The sequence below is a fragment of the Diabrotica undecimpunctata genome, chromosome 3 (assembly GCF_040954645.1).
Source record: "Diabrotica undecimpunctata isolate CICGRU chromosome 3, icDiaUnde3, whole genome shotgun sequence".
Taxonomy (NCBI): domain Eukaryota; kingdom Metazoa; phylum Arthropoda; class Insecta; order Coleoptera; family Chrysomelidae; genus Diabrotica; species Diabrotica undecimpunctata.
This window is the reverse complement of record NC_092805.1, coordinates 116,057,160-116,081,018: the sequence shown is the minus strand read 5'-3', so window position 1 is coordinate 116,081,018 and position 23,859 is coordinate 116,057,160. Positions and strand designations below refer to the sequence as shown.

The following is a 23,859-nucleotide window of genomic DNA, read 5'->3' as shown; positions in this document are numbered from 1 at the left end:
AGAGTTTATTCTTGGTAGCAATTGTCGACTAGAGTGAGTGTAGACCATTTAACTCTTGTATAACGCGTGTCATTCCACTTAACAGATAATCATGTGATTCGTACCTGGCCTGGTATAAAATATAACGTCGAGTTTTTTATGTGGTATTCTCCAGGAATGATTGCCATTTCTTGCTGGTAATTAAGTTGCCGTTCGACTTCGCTTCTGATAGTATTGCTTGTAGGCTTTGGGGTTAGGTTATTTTGTACTATGATACGGTAATAGTCTACTACTTTCTGTTCAAACTCTTACATATGTGGGTATTTTCTACAAAATTCGGCATGGGGTTGTTGTCTATTTATAATCATAGTCATTAATATCTTAGCAGATGTGTTGTGGTTCATTATTGAGCTTCAGCAGCTCGGATAGTTTGATTTATGCTATTTCTCCACTGGTCGCTATCATCTGTTATATGTACTGCCTCAGTATACTGTTTGTTTAGAAGCTTTTTCGTCATGTCTGCCCATCGCTGTGGAGATCTACCGCGTTGGCGTTGACTCTGAGGCCTTCCTTGGACCACCAACCGCTCCATTCTGTGATTTCTTCGATGGATATGACCAAAGAATTTTAAAATTGTAGAGTAAACGGTACTAGCGAGATGTTAATTGGGTTTAATTTCATTAAGAACCGAGACATTCGTGCTGCAATCTGTCCATAAAATTCGAAGCAGTCGTCTCCATGTCCAAATTTCAAAAGCGTCTATGCGCCGTCTATCTGATTCTTTGACTGTCCATGTTTTACATTGATAGTAAAATATGGATAAACCAGAGTTGAAACGAGTCTCTTCTTGTTTGTAATAGTAATGTGACGATCACGCCATACCATGTTTGGTTCAGTCGTTGCTACTCTTGCTAGATGTATGTGTCTTCGAATTTCGTGTTTACAACTGCCTATGTTGTTAACTAGAGCTCCAAGTTATATCATAAAAGAAACTACCCCACACCACTCAAAAATCGGGTTTCAGGAAAGTGTTGTTGGCAATCTATAACCATGATTTGACTCCGCCTAGTCCCCATTATGAACTCTGCATAGATGTTAAATAATAAGGGAGATCTAGCGCATCCTTGGCGTACTCCCTTCTCCAAAGTACATTCGGGCATCCGTCCATTGTAGTATATGCCCGGTTATCTTGACACAGTTTGCTAATTAAGTGAGTCGTGTTTGGGTACACCAATTGTCGTTAGTATGTTCTTTATTTTGTCCCATCTAACATTATCGAGGTCTTTGTATAGTCAACAAAATATTTAAATATCGGTATTCAATATTCTCTCTTCTGTTGTCTGATAGTATATTATATTATTATTATTTTGTTTTTTGTATCACCCTTGAATGAAAAACATCAACATGATTTAATTCGTATTTTACATTCGCAATAATTTATTTGTTCCAGTCGTAATTAAAAGCTTCCGTTGCCAAGTTAAACGATTTAGAAATCATCGTGGTTACCCTGTTTCTCCTACCGTATTAAAGACGAGACAAATCGTATTTGATGATGAGACAGCTTGGCTCATAGACTATAAGATTCGAAACCAAATGAAATAATTAGCAAAGAGAAATTGGAATAACGACATCAATTAACGATAGTTTATCAAAGAGAGGATGGCACTCACACCCTTTTCCTTTACTTATTAGATCGTGATCTGATTAAACTCTGGCCTTCTGCTAATCGTATACAATGACCAAAGAGTTATAAGGATCGATAATTACCTGGAAGAGAGTTTGTTGGGTGAATACCAAAATTCCCATCATGCTTATAACTACATGTCTTGTTTTCGATTATATAATCTAAATTTAGCGATCTAAGAATAAGTTTTTATAATCTACGATAAACATTAGATTAAAAATCTACTTCCTATTTAATTTCTAATTGAAATTTATCAGAGATAAACACATAACTGAATTTTAAATAAATGTTTTTAGACTTTTAGACACTTGTTTTTTTTTTTAATTCTTTGAATTGTCCCACCAATATGCTGGTAATGAATGCTGTGATAAATTATTTGTTTCAAACCGAATATATAGTGATAGTTTTTAATAATGTATAGTTTTTACGATCTCAATTCGACAAGCATAAAATCGGGAGTTTTTCGGTTCACAAACCATGTGCGGCGCAATATTTATGAATAAAGCATATTTTTAAACATATTTTTTTTATAAATCAACGTCCACGTCCAATGTTTCTGAACCATTTATAGATTTTTAATTATTCATCTTCATTCACGTCAAAGATTTACACTATTTAGAACATCAGGGTTACTTGTCAGACTTATTTATATATTTGGATATCTGAAATGCAAGTTTAATAGTTGAGTTTACTTTCCGAAAACAATTTCAATTAATTCTACAAAAGAAATATAATATTAAATTAAGTGTACAAGTAATCACATTAATTACCTTTTGATATCTTTTGTCAAAATGTTCACACTACTAAACGCTGAACACTAAACTAATAAACACTATGCATGTATCCAGAAATTTAGTCGTCATTTGTACAATACTTTTTTACTTTTTCTTGGTAGACATACTTAGTTTGTATAGTTTGTTTCACGAAAAATGGTTGAGTGCTTAATGGTTACCTGAGTTGATCCTATTGTGTATACAAGAGTCTCTCAATAAACTACCGAAGTACACAGGTTCGCACTTCAGAAAGTTTGTTATTTAATATATTTCATTGTTAGATGTGTAATACACGATTATAAAAATTTATTAAATTATTTCATATGGTATTTTCAGGTTGTTCAAGTGAATATACTTGATAATTGAACAATTTTTAACACGAAGAAAGTAGTTTTTTTTTGTTCTACGTGAATAATTGTAGTATATGGATCTAAATTCAGAAAGGTACTTTCCTTCACACTTTTTACAGGCTTAGGACTGTCAGCAAAAAGCGTGTTTAAAAGTTTTTGCTCTTCCTAATCGGATATCGTTAAAAATGTACAGTAATAATAGTTCTATTTACAGTATATACATACAAACGAATACATAATGTAAAAAAAATAGATGAATTGAAAAAAAATATAGAAAAATATATACAAGTTAATATTTACAAAAAAAATACCCAAAATAACCAAAATATATTTATGAATTCCTAAATACCTAATTCTGTTTCGCTGTCGCTATCCTCTTCAAGATTAATAACAATTGGTTTAACAAAGTAACATATGAATTTTCTACGTTCATTACATGGCGTACAGAATTTTTCCAACTTTATGGGGAGATATCATCAACTAATTTCCTTATTAATTCGACTACACTACCACTTAAAGTCGAAGAAACATTTTGTGACCTAACATTTGACTTTAGTTGGTGCCACATATGCTCTATGGGATTAAATAAACAATAGTAGGGCGGAAGTCGTAAGACTGTATGTCCCATGTCCTCAGCCAATGCGTCACAAACATATACTTTTTTAATAGAAAATGATTTTAACACTTCTAACAGTTCATTTTTTAAATAACTTTCTTCAAAATATATATCGTTTTCTAACAGGTAGTTTTGAATTTCAATTTTCGTATTATTTGCACTTGGAGGCTTATGTAATTGACGACTGTGGTAACTTACATTGTCCATTACTATCACACTATTTTTAGGAAGGTTAGGTATAAGACAATTCTTAAAACATTGCTCAAAAAGCTCTGCCGTTGTATCCTCATGGTAGTCCACGCAGGAGTCTTTAATGTTCTTTGCAGAAAGCCATAAGGCATTTGGGACCCAACCATTTTGATCCTGCATGAAAAATTGTTATTCTTTTCCCTTTGTTTGATGGAGCTTTTGTGTGACACCTGTTGGAAGAATCGGACCATCCTTTGGATGGTGTTTGCTTCTGGCGAAGAAATATTATTTTTTTTATTGTCATTTTTATTGCATTAATTACAACTTTTATTTATTACTCCAAACTTTCAGTAGCTTGTTTTTCCGTTTCGACGTTCTGTACTTTCCTGGCAATCAACACAGTGTAACGTCTAATAGTCCAGTCTACCACGGTTTTTACCTACGAATTCCATAAATATGCATCGATTTTCTTGAAATTTTAATGGAAAATAGGGAATAACTTAACAAGGAAAATCTACCCTATACCGAAGTGTGCCTGGAGGTGAACTGGGGTCCCAACTGGGGATGAAAACCGTTACGTATATTGAAAATAACCTCTATATTGAAAAAAATCTTAAGAAATGATAGAAAAATACACTCTAATGTTCTAGAGTTTGTTTTTTACACAAAGCTTTACATAATGAAAACACTATACAGGAATAAAATGTAGCTTATAAAAAAACAAAGAGATTGCTAATCACTGAAGGTGAAAATTACGTATTTAACTAAAAATTTTAAAAATTTAACATGGAATAACAGAAAAACGGTCAATTTTACGGAAAAAATTCATAATCCCTTTTTCAAAATAGTGATTCATTCATTAAAGCAACCACTAAAAGCGATGCCGTTAAATTATCATGCCTTGTTCCTACAGAACTGCTCTGAATCAGCATATTAAAAGATGCTTATCAGATTTAAATTTGGCTTGAAAATAAAACATTGATTTAACTGATTGGCGGTGAACTCAGTGGCGGATACACAGGGGGGTTGGATGGGGAAATGCTCCCTCTCCAAGAAGGTCCAGAATTAAAAAAAAAACCTATTTCTTTTATGTATGTAGTTTGGGTTTATGTTTTTTATGTCTTTTGGTTGGTGTTTCATTGACGGACATTTTTTACTTACGGATGAAAATGTATAAAACATTTTATAAATTTAACTGGGATATCTTTAACTAAAGATAGTGAGTCGATATAAATGATGATATCAAATTGTATAAATATGCCCGTCAATAATTTTTTCAAATTTTTCGTAAAAGGGAAGGTTTTTAAGGGTTGAAAATTTAGAGTAGAAAATTATTTCAGTTAAATGCAATAAACAATTGCCCATATATTATAAATAAAATAGGTATGACAAATTCACTAAATTGTTTTTTTTTCTCAGTGTTTAAATTAATAGGGGAAGCTTTATAGTGGTTAAAATAGGCCAAAAAGGGTTGACAAATCATAAATAGTATTTTACAGTATCATACAACCTTAATTCAAGCTCTAAAAATGTTTTTTAACTCATTAAATGCTTCAAATTATAATTTTATTGAATTTTTGCAATAAGGGGCAATTTTGACCTCTCAGAATAATAAGCATATATCGACATAGGGTAGATTTTGAAGTTAAAGGTAAACAGAAGTTAATTCCAAAATTTCATCAAAATCGATGCGTCCACGTCCAGTGTACACTGGAATATAAAAGGTATTTTGTTTAGAACAAGTAAATTTTTGGCTTCAGATATTGATGCGATGATCATGTTGTTAATATGCATGTTCTGATTTGAATCATAATATACACATATGTACCTACTAGACTTCAGAAGGACGTAGAAATCTCAATTCTAGTATATATATATATATATATATATATATATATATATATATATATATATATATATATATATATATTTATATATATATATATATATTTATATATATATATATATATATATATATATATATATAACGTATATTTATCATTTTTTTTAATTCTTTATTCCATTTTTCCTTTTTTTTTTCTTTTTTCTTTTATACAATGCGAAACGATTTAGATATGAAATTGAACTTTTCTAACAAAGGACAATAAAAATTGTATAACAACAGTAGCAGCTTGCTATAAATGGTTAAAGCAATACCAATTCAAATATCAAAACTGAAAGTTTTATACCCAACCACATTCAGTATTACAAACTGGAAAACTTTCTCTAAAAATGTAAATGGAATTGAAATAAGTTATGATTTCTTTTCAAAAACGAAGTCTCACAAAAGTTGGGAGCTGGATGAACTTGTGAAAAGTTAAAGATGGAAAATAAAATTCTTGGAACTAACACGACATTAAATATCTATTTCTGACAGCGTCGCATATATATTATTCACGTCCTGTAACACCTACACAACACATATGAGACATTTCTGATCATTTAAGTGTGTTCTGATTGTCAACGCCAAGACAGCTATTATTTTAGCTTTGAGAATAGGATGATTTCAACAGCTGAAACTTTGTTCACTATTTTCTACTAGCCATATACGGGGATAGTTAAATTGTTGTAAGACCCGGGAAAATTAACTTGTGAGATAAACTGTGACTTTTCAAATTAAGTACAGTACTACTTGGCAAACTTTACTTTGTATCCGATGCGCAAACAAAGAACGGTGACCTTGCCACAGAACAAATAACAATTTACAAATAAAATTTTTATTTGTTCTGTGACCCCAGGGCCGAAACTAGGAGATTTATCAGGGGACCAAAGATCAGAATAATACCCCCATAAGGTATTTTTTAGATGCGGTAGTTGAAATTGCACACCATATGTATAGTACTTATTAAAAAGATTTATTTATGAAAAACGCTTACAATATATCCATATATTACATATTAATATAATCCTTTTATCCTATGACGGCCGATATGTAATTAAGATATAATCAGTGGGCCTTAAACAGTGGGGCGTTAATATTTAATTCCGATCGCTTGAAAAGTAAAAATATTTAATTTCCTGCATTTTATGTTCAGTAATAATATTGGATTTTACTGTATCAAAGGCAAATAAAATGAATATAATATGTATATACAGCGAATATGAAACAAATTGGCACTAAATCACTTCCGAGTTTTCAGCAAAACAAAATTTTTAAACACGTGTAGTCCAGTAATTAATACCAAAGCTATTAAGAGTAAGCAGTCCAGTAAGGTACTTTATCGTTTAACTAAAACACATCACAAATTCCGAATTAAATTTCCGAAACCCTTTTTTGTTACTTCTTTTTGGCAAACGATTTATTCTATTTGAACGTCACTATCTGAATTGTCTATACGAACAATTAGAGGCCGGACCTTATCTATAACTCGCTCGGTTTGAAAAGACAGAACGATTATGTCTTCCGTGTGTCTAATACAATTTTGCGATTGTTCTGCTTTTATTTGTTCTATCTTTCGATTATTTCCATAAACTAAGAAAGTTAGCATCATCTGCTGTTTTGGATGCATGTTCTCTCTTCTACTTTTGAGTGGTAGGATGCATTATCCATCACATATTTCCATGGTAATCACCTGTATTCTTTGTGGACGAAAAAATTAAACTAGCGTCAGGAATAAAATCCTCATCATGTCCAGCATGAAGTATAATGTAGCGTTTACTATTACCGGAACGACTAGAAGAATAACATTTCGTGGTGCCTCTTGCCAGGATAATTTTGACATATTTCCTTTAGCGAAAACGGTACTTCAAATTCAAGAAAAGTTACGCAATGATTGAGCATTATAATGAATAATCTATAAATGCAATATTGATAGCCCAAGATGAAGATAGTCTGCAAAGACTGGCCTACAAATTTAACATGAGCAAAAGAATTTAATATGACAATTTTATCTCAGAAAATTAAAACACTAGTAGTCAGCAAAGAACCAACCACCAACCAGATGTAAAATAGAAATTGGTGGCATTAGTATTGAACAAGTAATTGAAATAAAATACCTGGGAATTACACTGTCTAGCTATGGAGACCAGGACAAAGAAATGAGAGGTCAAGTACAAAAAGCAAATAGACTGACAGGATGCCTTAATAACACTATATGGCGAAACAGACACATTAACACTGAGATGAAGTCAAGAATTTATAAAGCCAGTGTAAGACCAATAATGACATATACCTCGGAGACAAGACCCGACACAGCCACACCGCAAAGGCTACTGGAAACGGCAGAGATGAGAGTACTCAGAAGAATTACAGGAAATACGCTGAGAGATCGAAAGAGAAGTGAAGACATTAGAAGAAAATGTAATGTAAATTGTATAAATTAATGAACACAAAATAGAAAAAAAGAATGGAATAACCACATAAGCAGAATGGAAATGGCCGTGTCGTCACAATAGCAAGAGATAAGTCACCAATAGGCAGATAAGTATCTCACGACCGCGCAAAAGATGAAGTGACAAGCTTTAATAGAGGTATTAATCCTCCAATGAACAAGCATCATTGGTTATAAAGATGAAGAAGACTCATGTCTGAGGAACTTTGTTTGTAGGTATGTTTCCTTCCAATTTTTCTGTACTATAAGATTTAAGTTTATACTTCGCGGTATAAATATCTGATCGAGTTTGGTTGACATTTTGACGAAGATATCATTCATTTTCAAACTCTGTTCTGCCTCCGTTAATGCGCTTGAGAATTGCTGATTTGTAATTGTTATATTTTCACGTGTCTCTTGTATACCCTTGGTTTTCTTTCCATCTACTTTAGCGACGGCATTTGGAGATTGATCGGAACACCGCTTTGTTTGTTTGTATTTAACCTCCAAATTTGCTGAGATACGAGATACAAGTAGTACTCGAAGAAAAATCAAACCGTGTACAAATAGGAGAACTCCAAATGGTTGAAAGATAGATGAAAATCTTGGTGGCAGACAGATGTGCTCCAAAGTATTAACAGATCATTTACTTAATCAAAGAAAATTAAGAAGAAAATTCTGTTGTAAATCAATAAAATATATAAATGCTGCTTATTATATTTACTTGATTATCCTCTTATCTGTTTTATTACAAAGATAGTATCCACACAATAATTTCTCGATCCCAATTCTTGGTGTTGGGCTGAAAGTGCCAAGACGATAACATTTAAATGCAATAAATATGTTAGGTACTTTTTTCCGTAAAACTTATTTATTTTATTTAGAATATGACATAAATTGAGGAAAATGTTGTAAATTACGATCTTGAGATGAAAATGAAAATAATTAATAATATAATAGTAAAATAATAATAATAATTAATAAAAAACATTAAAATATATTTATTAAACTTTGATTGTTGATATCTACTTATCCAAATTACTGCTTCAGGCTTCTGCTTGAAGGAAGTCACTCCATGGGCCTCGATATGCTCGAATAGGTCATTCAGAAATAGTGTGTTGAATAGTTTATCTTTCATGGTTACAGTAATAATCTGGAGACTGAATTATACCCCATTTTGCTAGGATGTCAGCACATCTATCCCATCCGATTGGATACTATTTAATGTCACCCATACCTTACGATTGAATTCAAATTCTGGAACCAGTTGACTGGAATGAAGATATATATGAATGCGTATACGTTCATTTTTATTTCCTTTTTTCGCCAAGAAGCGATAACAACTCGTTAGGTATTCCCGAATTTTCTTGTATTTAGAACTCGTCTATATTCTTTTTTATAGCCTCTTGAATGGTTTTTTGTGCAGCCCAATTTTTAACTTTTCTAAAGCGATCCCAATTGCTGATTTCTGATGAAATCTATTTTATAAACTTTTCTAGACATCAAGTGCATTTATTTCAATTATCGTTATTAAAGTTTCATCGAGGTCTCGACGCAGACGTAATAATTGATATTTCGAGACTCAGTTTCAGAAAGGCATGTGGGTTTTGTAAGTGAGGAAAACTGTTATGAACTTTACTTGAGCACGAAAGTGGTTGCTCTATCGTATATTTTGACTTATAAAACATAAATCTGAGTTTGAATTTTCACAATAAAACTTATTGTTTTAGGTGTAAAGAAGATGGACGTTTCCTTGACATCAGCAAGCTTCCATCCACATCTGTTATCATCTGTTTCCACAACGAAGCATGGTCGGTGCTACTTAGGACCGTTCATTCGGTGTTGGACAGATCTCCTAGAAGTCTCATTGAAGAAGTTATTCTCGTAGACGATTATTCGGACATGCCGCACACCAAAAAGCAATTAGAGGATTATTGGAAAGATGAGCCTAAGGTGAAAATTGTAAGGGCACAAAAGAGGGAGGGATTAATTAGGGCTCGATTATTAGGTAAGTAATAAAAGATATACTTCATTGGAATACCAATATTCGTTTTTTAATAGGTAGCAAATACCCTTCCATTTTCTCATCATTTATCTTAACATAATTTACTATTTTTAGTGGGAATAAGCCACAATTTAAGTTTAAAATAAGTTTATTTTTGATGTTTCGATTTCAACTTCGGAAATCTCAAAATTTTAAATATTAAAAAATTAAACAATTTTTGTTTCTGTTACTTGGTGAAAATTCTGCTCTGAAAATTTAATATTATCTAACTCATTCATATTGACAATTCAGACATACGATGTCTAGCTATTAAATAACGAGACTGCTTATGAAAAAGAGTTTTATTTTAAAAATTATTCTACAATCGAATGCTCTCCTTCAATATATTCCCATTCCCTCACCACACACCTTTCCATTCGTTTTTTCCATTGGTCAAAGCAATGCTGGAAGTCTTCTTTTATTAGAGCTTTTAGGAGCTCCGCTTCAAATCTTCCATCGACTCGAGCCGGATTCCTTTCAAGGCAGACTTGATCTTCGGAAACAGGAAAAAGTCACAGGGTGCTAAATCAGGCGAGTACGGCGGGTGTTCGAGCACTGGAATGCCTCTAGCGGCTAAATAACGCTTCACAGACAGCGCGTTATGAGCAGGTGCGTTGTCCTGGTGCAAGATCTACGGATTGTTTTTCCACAACTCCGGCCGTTTCTTACGAACTCGCTCTCGCAGCGTTACTAAAACTTTCAAATAGTAAGTTGGGTTTACAGTTTGGCCCTCTGGAACCCATTAAGTCATCACGATGCCGTTAATGTTAAAAAAAAAAAGAGTAGAATGGCTTTAAATTTTGGAGTTTTCCAGTGCATGGATTGTCGTTTAGTTTCAACATCGTATTTTAATATCTAGGTTTCATCGCAAGTGATGATGTTTTCCATTAATTCCCGCTCTTCATGTAATGTGTTTAATAAATTAATTCCTCTGGAATTCTCCGGGTCCGATCTGTCTCCCTTTTTGAAGAGAGGTATCAGAATGCCTGATCTATATTCTTGTGGTACTCTGTTTTGTTCTATTATATTTTGGATTAGCTTTAATAGTTGTTTGGTGAGATTGGGTCCTCCGTACTTTATGAGTTCTTGGCGTTCCTTGGTAAATTTGTATATATTTATTTAATAAAACATTTAACATTTTCAGGTGCCGACCATGCCAATGGCAAAGTCTTGACCTACCTCGATTCACATTGTGAATGTACCGTGGGATGGCTAGAGCCGCTTTTGGATAGAATAGCGAGAGATCCCACAACCGTAGTATGTCCTGTCATCGACGTAATCGACGATTCTACATTAGAGTATCACTACCACGATAGTTCTGGCGTTAACGTCGGTGGATTCGACTGGAACCTACAGTTCAACTGGCATGCAGTTCCTGAACACGAAAAGAAGAGGCACAAGAACACTGCCGAGCCTGTTTGGAGTCCTACGATGGCGGGAGGACTATTTAGTATAGATAAGGTAAAAGATTGTTTTTATAACGAAACTTTTTAAAGTTTTATCGATCATTGTAATAAAATAAAATTTATAAAATTGTAAAAATAACCAGTGGATACTAATTAATAAATTACATAACCACAACATGTGGAAAAAGAAGATCACCTTTCTACTTTATAGTCCACCTTTGTTTCATTGTTTTTCAGTAAAATATTAAATGTTTAATGTCTTGGGTCAGTAGAATCGCCAGTTAATATTACAGTAGTTAAAATCATTAAACAAATTAAACGAACACAACTTCTTATAAAACCTCAACACTGAACACTGTAGTCAGTAGTATTCAACTCTATTACCTTCTTTAAATATTATCCCTAAGTATAGCTATAGCAAATGGCAGCAATTGAGGAATTATGGCAACATGGCAGCAGTTGAAGAAGTCAAGAAAGAGTTAAACAAATGAAACAATAATAATTCGATGGTAATAATTGGGAAGAAAATATATTTGGACTTAAAAACAAGTATTATACATATAAATTCCATCCTCTTCTACCTTACGGTGTAAATGTACCTTCATACTTGTATGACCCGAAAGAATAATAAATTAGTTACTTATTTATTTATATAAAAATCGATGGACAATAATCACCCCATGTAAGATAACGAAGACTACGAGTACATTTAGGGCGTATTTTAGTATTTCTCATATTCTCTTTTAACATATATATATCTGGGTAAATTACTCTTCCAGTGGCGAAGAAAACGCAATGGCATACGAATTCCCAGAAAACAATATATTATCGATGCAGTCTATAGTATGCGGCGGATTTTCATGTCATCTAGTTGGTTCCAACTATTATTAATTTTGTGATCCTTTGCAATATTGATTTGATTTAAAAAGGTATAATAGGGACTTGTATTAATTTTCTCTTAGTAACAGTGGGGCAAAAGTAATCATCCTATTTTAAAAACACTATAACTCTTGCAAATGACGATAAACGCAGAATACAAATCAACAAGCCATAAATCGGTTTACTCCGCAAGAACGCGGAATAATTGTTTCCATTTTTTTGCGCAACAATTTGTCGGTTATATTGGACCGACGTGAATTTCGTCGCAGATTTCCTGGCCGTTCGACAAGTGGACAACCACTGCTGCGTTTGGCCACTTACCTTGAAGAGACTGGGTCAACAGAGATGCTCTCAAGGCTGGCCGGCCCCGGAACAGCCGTTCTGCTGAGAATATTCCTGCTATTGTAAGCGAAAGATTTGAAGATATTCCCTTACAAGGGAAGGCTCATTTAAAGTAGGGTACATCGATGAAAGGCACATCCATAAAGGAGAATATTATTTCCATCTTAGCGGTTACCTGAATAAACAAAGCTATCATTCCTGAGGCACAAAAAATCCGTGTATCACCCACGAAGAGCCATTTTACACCCGCTGAAAGTTGTGCGAGTATACTATTTACGCTGGACTATTTTTCTTTGAGAACGCCTTATGGAAACCACGACTACGATGGACGGCGCACGCTACGGAGCCATGATTACCGAATGTTGTTCTTCCTCAATTGGATGAATTCTGACTGGAGAAGAATAATTCTGTGGTTTTAACAGGACGCTGCAATAGCGCAGATTTCTCGAGCCACAACCTATATACTGTGGGGAGCATTCCCGGGTCGCTTAATCTCTTGTTTGGTAATTTGCACTGGCCGGCCAGACCACCCGATTTAACCGTTCCAGACCAAAATTTTGATGAACCATTTAAAGATATTCCCTTACAAGATAAGGCATATTTGAAGGAGGGTACATCGATGGAACACACATGGATGAAAAAGGAGGGCGATGTCTACTTGATTGAACGAACTAACAAGTCTGCCAAATTTCCTAGCAACACTTTAGTCTCCTGAGATTTAATAATTTTTAAGCGTTTTTGCCCCACTCTGCGGCTGCCACTTGGCCAATATCATTTTCTCAACTTGATGGAATAAATTGCAATGGATTAAATAAACAAATTTCACAAGCAAAATCAAAGTTTTTTCATTAAAAAAAATAAAGTAAGAGAACGTCCGCTGATTAGTTTTGCCCCACCTTTTATATCCAGGGTTGATTATAAAATTGCGTTAAGATTTATGTTTTAAATCTTACATAGGTCAAGTATATAGTTAGTAAATATTTTTTTAGTTTAAGAATTCTAAGTAACAAAGTGGAAAAGCTTTTTTGAAATTAAGAATTGATGTAAAATGTTCTCGTGTTAAAAAAATTAACATTAAAGTAGAGAAATCCGACATATACTGCAGTCAAATTCTTGGCTTCTTAATTTTCTCAATTTTGATTTTTTGGAGATGTGACGTTCTTTTTCCACTGTGCCACGTTGCCGTCTTTTTTTTATTCTATTAAATTTGTATTACTAGAAACGTTAAATAACTTATACATATTTTTCTGGCTTTTTTCAAGTACCTACACACTCTTGTCTATATATTTTGGTATAATCACGTACTTTCAGGCATTCTTCGAGAAACTTGGTACTTATGACGATGGATTTGATATTTGGGGAGGAGAAAACTTAGAAATATCTTTTAAGACTTGGATGTGCGGTGGCACACTCGAAATCATTCCATGTTCACATGTTGGACACATTTTTAGGTAAGTTACGAATTATCTGTATGATATAAAAAGTATAATGTATATTTGATTTTTTTAGGAAAAGATCTCCATATAAATGGAGAAGCGGAGTAAATGTGCTTCGTAGGAATTCCGTGAGACTAGCAGAAGTTTGGTTAGATGAATACGCCCAATATTATTATGATAGAATAGGAGGAGAAAAGGGAGACTATGGAGATCTCAGTAAAAGGAAAGAACTTAGAAAAAATTTAGGATGTAAGAGTTTTAAATGGTTTTTGGACAATATTTACCCAGAGCTATTCGTTCCGGGTGCAGCTGTAGCTAAAGGAGAGGTACGTATGTGTTTACAAATAAGCTAATATTGTGTAAAAAAAATTGTGGGCAACCGGAGCTCAGCGGCAAAATACTGTCTTTCTAAGCAAGGGCGCCGAGTTCTAATCTCGGCACCAACGACATTTTCATTTCTAAAGTGATACGAGCCGTTCACCGTGCTTCGAAGGACTCGTGAAGCCGTCGGTACCGCTGGACTAGTGTGCATCTACTCTACTCTATTCTAAGTAGACAGTAGCTGCTTAAAGCAGGGTTAAAAATTCGAAACAATCCGAAAGGACCTCCCCGGCAAAAATGCCATACGAGATTTAGCCATACGGCTCACACTCCCTATAAAGGGAAAATTCGCTCATCCCAGATACCTAAGGTATCAAAAGGATTGAGCTCTGGTGGGACTCTTTCCGAGTTATCGAGCCCTAGGTGACTTGGTATGTTGGAGTATATCCCAAAAATTTTCGTACACATCTGGATGTCGCGAGGAGCACAGCTTTCTGCATGGCCTTATAGTGATGTTCATTTAGACCCAGCTGTTTTATGTTCTCTAGGAGGTTTTTGGGAATAACATCAGTAGTAGATATAATAATAGGTACTGTCTGGGTACTTTCCCTTTTCCATTGTCTCCTGATTTGTATTTCTAGATCTCTGTACTTGGCGATCTTTTCGTTGTATTTAACACGTAAATTATTGGTGTTGGGTATCGCTACATCAAAAGTGTTGTTTGCCTAGTAAGTTTATTAGCTAGTATGAGATCCGGTCTATTATGCACCACTGGTTGGTCTGTAAGCACAGAGCGGTCCCAGTATAGCTTGTGGTTGTCATTTTCAAGCATTCTGTCACCATACGATATTATTATTATTGTCTAAAATAAAAACATTAAATGTGGATATTCATCAGAAAACTTAAAATTTGATCAACTTTCTTCTTATAAACTGGGTGTAAATCAAATGAGTCTCAAAATAGTCAAGCTGTTTTCTTTAATTGGTGCAGCAGCCTATTGTTTCAGGTCTGTTATTAAACGATCTTGAATTGCTCATGCATTAACGCCATTTCGCGACTAATTCTTCTCTAGTCGTCATCGGTTTATGCATTGCCCGTTTCATGATGATTATTGTATATTCGATGGTATAATCATATTTCAAATATCTACAGGTAATATATGCTAGAATCAGTTTATGATCTGTAAATAGCCTTAACATTCTTATCAGACCTGTCATTTTCTTAGATTTCTTAATATTTCATTATACAATCGTTTATGAGAATAACACGTAAATCTAAAAAATAAACAATCTTATTAATATTTAGGGTTTTATCATAATTTTATGGTCTTTTGGCATGATTAATGGCCTTATAGCTCTTTATTAATTAAAACCTCCTGTATAACAATTCTCCCCAACGCCTGTCTCTAGCAATTCTTTTGTCCATGCTTTAATTCCGACAAATTTTAATTGTTTAAGTACGTCTTCTAACTTGTTTAAGTACGTAGTTTCTGCCTTTTTTCTAAGTTTCTACCAAATTCTTTGGTCGGAAAATTATCTGACTGTCTTCGTCTAGCATTATTACATGACCTAATCCATCTAGTAGAGAACTCAAAGTTATAATGGCTTTGCCACAATCCTTGCTCTTTCACTTCTCCATATATTACTCTTACGGTTTTTTCTAAACCAAAATTACAATAGAAACTCGCGACAGTGACAAAGGAAACAAAAACCACATAAAAAGTAGAATGTGTAACTATTTAAGGATAGGATAGAGAAAAAAGAATATTAACACACTGTTTAATATTGGAATACTTTGTACTATACACAAAAAAATGGATATCTTTGAATGCTCTAACTACAGAGTAATTACACTCTTAAGTGCAAGATAAAGTATTCTCCACTATACCACAGGTTAATGTTAAAAGAATATTCTTTGTGACTATACTATGTATGTATGAATAATAGGAAAATACCAGGCAGCTTTCAGAGAAGTGCTAAATCGGAAAGTCATCAGATTACAACCATGAGACAAATTTTAGAAAAAACACTGAAATACGGCATAGATACTCACCACATAATTATAGACTACGAAGCAGCCTACGACTCTGTAAATAGAAGACAAAGGTTCAGAGCAATAAAAGACCTAGCTGTACCAAATCAGTTGGTAAGTTTAATAAAAGTAACACTTGAAAAAGTTGAATGTAGAGTACGAATCCAGGGGGACCTGTCTTCGACGAATCCTATCTCTCTCTCCTATACTGTTCAATTTGGCTCACTAATCACAACCGCTGGTTTATATAAAAAATCAGTACAAATCCTTGCCCAGGCTGATGATGTCAATATTGGTTAAGAATGGAAAACGGTGTACGAGAGAGGTATTTAGCATTAAAAGAAGCGACTATAAAAATGGGCTTAATAATAAACATCAACAAACTAAATACATGAAAATAAGTACGCAACCATAAATCTTACGACCACTTATTATAGAAAAGAACGTCATCGAAGCAATCAGCGAATTTATATACCGCGAGCGTCAACACTACCTCAGCGATAAACTACAGAATTTGCACGGACAACTGGTGCTGTTTTGGGCTCAATATCCTTTTTCAATCCTCAATTATAGGTAAAATTAAATCAAAGGCAAAACTTTACAAAACAATAATACGCCCAGTCTTGACATAATAATATGTTTCAGAGACCTGGACTCTGACAAAAAGTAATGAAAACATGTTAGAATGTTTCGATTCGTGAGAAAAGTACTACAGCGAATCTACGGAGCGATGAATGGATAGTCGAGTGTGAAGAAGACGATACAACTTAGAATTTTATAGAATATCTTCTTCTTCAAGCGCCATCTCCGCGGCGGAGGTCGGCAATCATCATAGCTATTCGAACTTTTGAGACGGCTGCTCTGAAAAGTTCATTTGATGTACATCCGTACCACTCTCTCAGGTTGCGCAGCCATGACATTCTACGCCTCCCTATGCTTCTCTTTCCTTGGATCTTTCCCTGTATGATCAGTTGGAGCAAGGTGTATTTCTCTCCACGTGTAATATGTCCGAGATATTCCAATTTTTTTGTTTTTATTGAATTTAAAATTTCCATTTCTTTGTTCATCCTTCTCAGAACCTCTTTGTTTGTGACGTGTTCTGTCCATGATATTTTCAGAATCCTTCTGTACACCCACAGCTCAAATGATTCCAGTTTTTTCATTGATGTAGCATTCAAGGTCCAAGATTCCATTCCATAAAATAAGGTCGAAAAAACATAGCACCTCGCCAACCTAACTCTTAGTTCCAGTTTTAAATCCCTGGTACATAGAACTCTTCTCACTTATAGAATATACCAGGAACCAAATATCGTAAAATACATACAAGATATAACGTCTCAAAGTGGATAGGGTATGCGGATAATACTGATCCGAAGCTAGAGAAAAACTGGCCCAGCTAGAAAACGCTACTTGATAGACCGATTGGTCAGAGAATAAGAGGAAGACCCCAGAACAAGGTTCCTTAAAAACATTGATAAAAATATGAGAAATACGAGCTTGGAAGGACTAGGGAGAAATTCTTGAGGAGGCTAGGACCCATACAGGGATGTAAAGCACTTCAGCATATAATTGTTACAATCAGGGGGAGAGTTAACTCTTTCGTACTTTTTATAAGAAAATACCATGAAAATTGTGCGTATAAGTAACTTTTAATGCATTTTTCATTTTCAGATAAGAAACTTAGGTGTCGGTGGCAAAACATGTTTGGATTCAGCTGCTAGACGTGCAGATTTACATAAACCAGCCGGTTTATATCCTTGTCATCGACAAGGAGGAAATCAGGTAAGAATAAATCTGTATAATTAACATTCAATAAGGATTTTTTTAAATAAATTTTTTAGATATATTTAATCTTTCTTCTTTGTTTATTTGGGCATATTGTCTGTTTTTCTTGAACGTTGCCTCTTATGTTGTTAGAATATTTATCATTCCACATTATTATAGGACTATTTGTGATTTAGCTTGGGCTATTCTGACTATTCTGCTTTTTAGTCATTTTATTGTGTCTGCTGCTCAATTCTTTCTTTTTATCTTGAAGTTCATATATGTTGTCTGTTCTGTACATATTTCTGATCTCATTGTTTGTTATTTTATCCATAAATGTTTTCCCTGTTCTTCATAATAATTCGCATCATATTTCGCTTCTAATCCTGCAGCGACAATCAGTTTTCAGGTCTTCTTATTCCAATGTCATCTTTACAGTCCATTGTAATGTACTTTAAACTGTTGCTTATTGACCTTTTTCTGGCAATGTACTGCACGTTTTTGCAGTATTCGATCTATCTTACAGAATAAATAGGCAGGTACAAATGCTCCAAAATAATGTCACAAGAAAATAGTTTCAGAACCATATACCTATATACTTTCTGAACACCATTCAAAACTATCATTCTGTATGCAAGCTTCGTTTGTAGCGTTCTACTTCTGCTCGTAATGGTAGCTCTATTAGACACCAGACTAGAGAAAACACAAGTTGAATTTAAATATTCGAAATAAATAAAAAATAAAATTAACTTCTATATAATATGTACAACAAAAATAAAATACCAATCCTGATTCGACTACGCTACGATCCACTGTTTATATCTGCGGAAAACAAATACGGGAAATGCTAGGAAAATTGAAACAAAAGGACGATGTATCGGTCAGAACACAAAGATCAAGGAGAAAGACTAATCACTACTTAGTCTAGGTTAGAGGTGGCCGAATCGATCCGGACGAGGAAAGAAAAGCGACCGATCAATACTTGGTCGCCGGCGGGACAGTGGGCCTTAAATTAATACTCCAAGATCCGGGTCAGAAACATTTACTAGAGATGAGTACTTCAGCTTTCCCGCTCTCAGAGGGGTTGCCCTTTGGCTAATACCCAAGGGCCCGGTGGAGTTCTGACCAGATCAGTAGAGTCATCGGTAGAACTCGATTCTCTATTGCGGCGGACGTCGTTTTATACGGTTGCCGCTTTTCCATCTCCTGCGGTCATCGATGGTAGTGGAAGGTACGGTCGGAGTGGGTTGTTTACAAAGCGGTGGCAAGCCGGCATCGTACATCGTTACACGGTCATTCCCTATACAATGTTCTTCATCCACTTTGACAGCTCGATTCGGTTTAAAGTTATAAACTATTCAATAAAGCATTTGCGTTTTTTTTTTATTTTTATCAAATGCTACACTCAATATTATTATAATAAAGATTATTACAGTTTATTTTTTGTTCGACAGTTATTGCGATACCGTCACTTTGAGAAAATTTAGATTCTTAAAAGTTTTCAATAATGAAGGCCTTCGTTCTTTAAAACTTGCAGCATTGAACGAAGCCAGTTCTAGGCAGTACTACGAGAATGGAAGCCATGGTACAAGCTAAAGGGGGCAACGCTAGAAAATAATAATTTAGTTTGTTTTCTTATTCAAACGTTCGCTCTTTATGTTAAAGTTTACTTGTTAATTGTTTCATTACTACCAAAAAAAAACCAATTATTACACCATGCACCATTACACGCAAACACCATGATTAGCTTTATTCAATAATTTATAAATTTTATCATTAGTTTGAATGGAATTAAGAAATAAATATGAATGAAAAAAAAAATGTATAGGGAATGAACCAACCTTGCGTACAATATAGTATAGAGTGACATCCACAAGCTGTATTTCACCACAATATACTCAAAACTTCGACACACCTGTTTTTCTCAAATTATAATGTATAAATCAGGTCTCATTTGAAAATCTATATATGTATACATATCATAGAATAAAACTTTAATAGATTTACGTAAAGGTATCCGTTATATAACTTTTGATACTTACCAATCTATTCATCTTACCTGCAAATTCCTTCTCGTCTTGATCCAATTTTTTTGTCAAAATAAACCCAAGCTTTTCATTTTTTAGATTTTTTAATCGTTACCGTTTATGCTTAACTAGAAATTAAATTTAAAGATCTAGTATGAATTTAATGTTTTAAATTATTTCTACTTATTGATTCTTTGGTCTGATGACTAACTTTTTGTCAATTATTCTTGTTTTTGAACACATACTACTATGTTATCACCGATATTTATCTTTTTACCAGCTCTTTTTCATTTAGATACTTGCCGATAAACCTTTGCTTTCGAACGAAAACTACTTACTGATCTCGAGTTTATGGTATGATATTGTATGATATTTGCATAAGTTTATGGCTGTTATTTCAATCTTAAGTCAATGTTATTCCCCATCACCATGTTTGTGATTATTTTTCTTTAACGCTAACAAGGATTGTCTATTGCCATTACTTTTGTCGTCAAACAACAACAAATTTCAACTGTGTACAGTAATCGATGTATCTCAGTGCATATTTCATTACAATTTTTACGGAGAATTTCGTGTCTTAAATACTTCTAATGGCTCTACATTCCAAATTTAGCCTTTGCGTTATGTAATTTCTGCCCCCAAAATTGGAATTCTTCCAGTTCTGGTGTCCATCAAATTTTGGTGTTCTGCATCACTTCACTCCTTCTTTTAGTCTTCTGTTCTGGAGCCTCTTCGTGGCAATCTCATCATGTCTCACAATATTTGTTGGTCTAACGATGGTTTTATAGATCTTAATTTGTTATTTACTGTACTTATATAGTTTTGGAGCGGAATTTGTGGGTCAGAGGGAAATATGATTGATTTTCATTCATTCTTTCCTTTAAATCTGCTTCCTATATTTATTTAGACTCCTAAATATGTGAAGCTATTCACTTCTTCAATGTTGTCCTGTAGTTATATCCAATTCTATTCCTCCTTGTTCTTGTCTACTATTGTTTTCGTTTCTTGTGTATTCATTTCTAGTCCAAACTATCGTTTTTCATTTGTGAATATATTTCCGCCATTAACACCGCCCTGCGGGACACAATGTAGTCTGCTACCTAAGCAGCAAGATTTACTAAATTGTTTGTTTTGGCTTTTCTAACATTCAGCTATCTTAAGACATTCCAGAGTAAGGTTGAACATATTGTTTTAGCCCCCTGATTATTTGAAAGTTTTCAGCAAACTTATATCCTGAATCCATGTTTTACTTGTTTATTTGATAGTTCAGAAGATGTTGGTTTTGTAGCATTTTATACAAGCCACTTATTAAGGAAGGGTGTGAAGTTTTTTAAGCAGAGTAAAATAGTTATGCCGCGATTATTTCACAGCCTTTTAGCTTGTATACTTTTGTGAAATTATTTTACATGCATTTGCTATCCGTTTGCCACCTAATCTGAATTTAAATATTATGTTTACATGTGATTAAGCCACAATTGATTGTAATTAAAATTACATTTTTAACTAACTAAAATTTGATGTTTCGATGTCGATTAAAAACGTAATTTTAATTACAATAAATTATGGCTTAATCCATATATACATGATATTTAAATTGCCATGCCACAAGAAAGCAGTTTCAGAACCTTTCTAATTTGAATGTTGTCAATTCCTCGTGTTTTTGTCGTTTCTTTGTTTACCATCTTGTGATTTGTTAGTTTACTACTTGTTTGACCGGTTTTAAGTATCGCGGGTTTTATCGCTTCATCGTTCACCTTGGTTTCTACACAAACTTGAAAGGGGTTTGTATTTTATCTTACATTTGGCAAGTATTTATATGCCTCTCGTCGATAGTTACTTTGAAGGTTCAGTTCCATGTTCTGTAATTAATATTTTATTCTCCCTCCATCCATGCATCAGATGGCTCTACAGCCAATTCGAGCCCTGGTGTCCTACAACAAACCTCTCCATTCCTTATGGTCTATAAATTTCACGATCGACTGACATTCTTGCGTCCTCATTCACATAATCCTCCTATCGCTTTCTCGGTCTTCCAATATGTCTCTTCCCATGCATTCAACAGTTTTTGAAAGCATGTTTTCTTCCATCGTAAATACATGGCCTGTCCTTTGAAGACGCTATGGGCGGACATACTGAGATAAAGGTATTAATATATGTGTATTATACATTTCATAATTGTATCCAATTCGCCATCTGTTCTCATTTATATGGTCGAATATTCGTCTTAGTACCTTTCTTTCAAAGATTATTTTCCTTTCGCTTTGTCTTAATCGCGCAATATGATCTGATTTTTTCTTCTACAACTCGTGGTCAGTAACTGTTTGTTTTTTGGATTTAGACGTCCCAAAGCAAAATTTTCTTTTTTCACTTTTGGACTTGATTGTATGCATCTGTTTTAAAACTAATAGTCCCAGCTTCATTTAATGCAAAATTTGTTTTCAGTACTGGATGTACAGCAAATCTGGAGAAATTCGCCGAGACGAATACTGCTTGGACTTCAGTGGTGGGCAGGACGTAATTCTTTATCCGTGCCATGGTAGCAAAGGAAACCAATTCTGGGACTACGACCAAGAACTGAAGCTTCTGCGACACGGCAGTAGCGACAAATGTTTGGCCATAAACGACATTAAAACTAAACTGATTATGGAAAGGTGCAACCCCGACGTTCAACGACAGCAATGGTCATTAGAGAACTATGATAAATCGAAATTGTGATGATTCATTTTGTTTTACGTTATTAAATGATTTGTTGTATTGTTGTCTTATTTTTGCTAACATTTCCCCGGGATTTTTTGGTTTAGGAACACAGGGTATAAAAAAAAGTCATACCTTCACTAATCATGCTGCAAATATCGTTAATTAATGAAACGGTTTGTCGATTTCTGAAATAATTTGCATATTCGTTTTGTTAACATCAAACGAAAATTGTAAAAGTTTAACTACTTTCTTTGTAACATATTTCGAAAAAAAAAACTCGAGCAAAAAACATTACTAAAATCAAATTCATAAATGAATAACAGTTATTTAGCTGCCTTGAATAACGCTTTTTTAACATTTTAAATTTCGAAACTAAAATGATGAGTCTCTAAAAGTATGAGAGAGCTTATTAAAATTAACAGTATTTTCATAATAGTATGACAAGGTTTCATATATAACGACAAGTAAATTAAGAGAACTGTTCTGTCGGTATTCCACTAAAAATTTCTCGTGGGTGATTTTAATGCACATGTGGATTATTCCAAGATAGGCTATGAAGCAATACATGGAAGACTAAGCTTTGAAACTAGACATGGAGATGATATCCTTGAATTAGAGATGGCGAGTGTTAACATATTCTTTCAGAAGAGAGAAACTAAACTCATTAAAAGAAGATAATTCCCGGTAGTTGTCTGTATACAATATTAGTTAAAAAACTTCTTTTTAAGTGGTATATTTAATTAAAAAAATCCAAATGGATTATAATAAAATTCAGAACGAACGTTTTTGAACTAATCAGTGCCTCTTCAGTGAACTTTTAGAGTATTTGCGTAACTAACCGCAAAACCTAACAGTAGTTGGGTTTACATTGAAGATAACATACCTAAAGTATTACATCATATGCGGATGTAATTGGATCACTAACCTGGAACCATATGTCCCTCCTCAAAGTAGAATTTTTACATCTGCACTTTCGAGAGTACGAGAATTAAAAAAATCGTATGATATAAA

The 23,859-nt window shown here is 33.9% G+C and overlaps 1 protein-coding gene across 1 annotated transcript in view; it reads left to right on the top strand.

Moving 5' to 3' along the window:
* Positions 1-22,905, top strand: part of Pgant9 (polypeptide N-acetylgalactosaminyltransferase 9) — a 332,906-nt gene extending 310,001 nt beyond the window's left edge. Inside the window, 6 exon segments of the mRNA XM_072526712.1 lie at positions 9,632-9,909; positions 11,090-11,406; positions 13,884-14,023; positions 14,082-14,334; positions 18,032-18,142; positions 22,594-22,905. Coding sequence (XP_072382813.1) covers positions 9,632-9,909; positions 11,090-11,406; positions 13,884-14,023; positions 14,082-14,334; positions 18,032-18,142; positions 22,594-22,866 — 1,372 coding nt within the window. The 3' untranslated portion in view covers positions 22,867-22,905.
* The last annotated feature ends 954 nt before the right edge of the window (positions 22,906-23,859 follow it).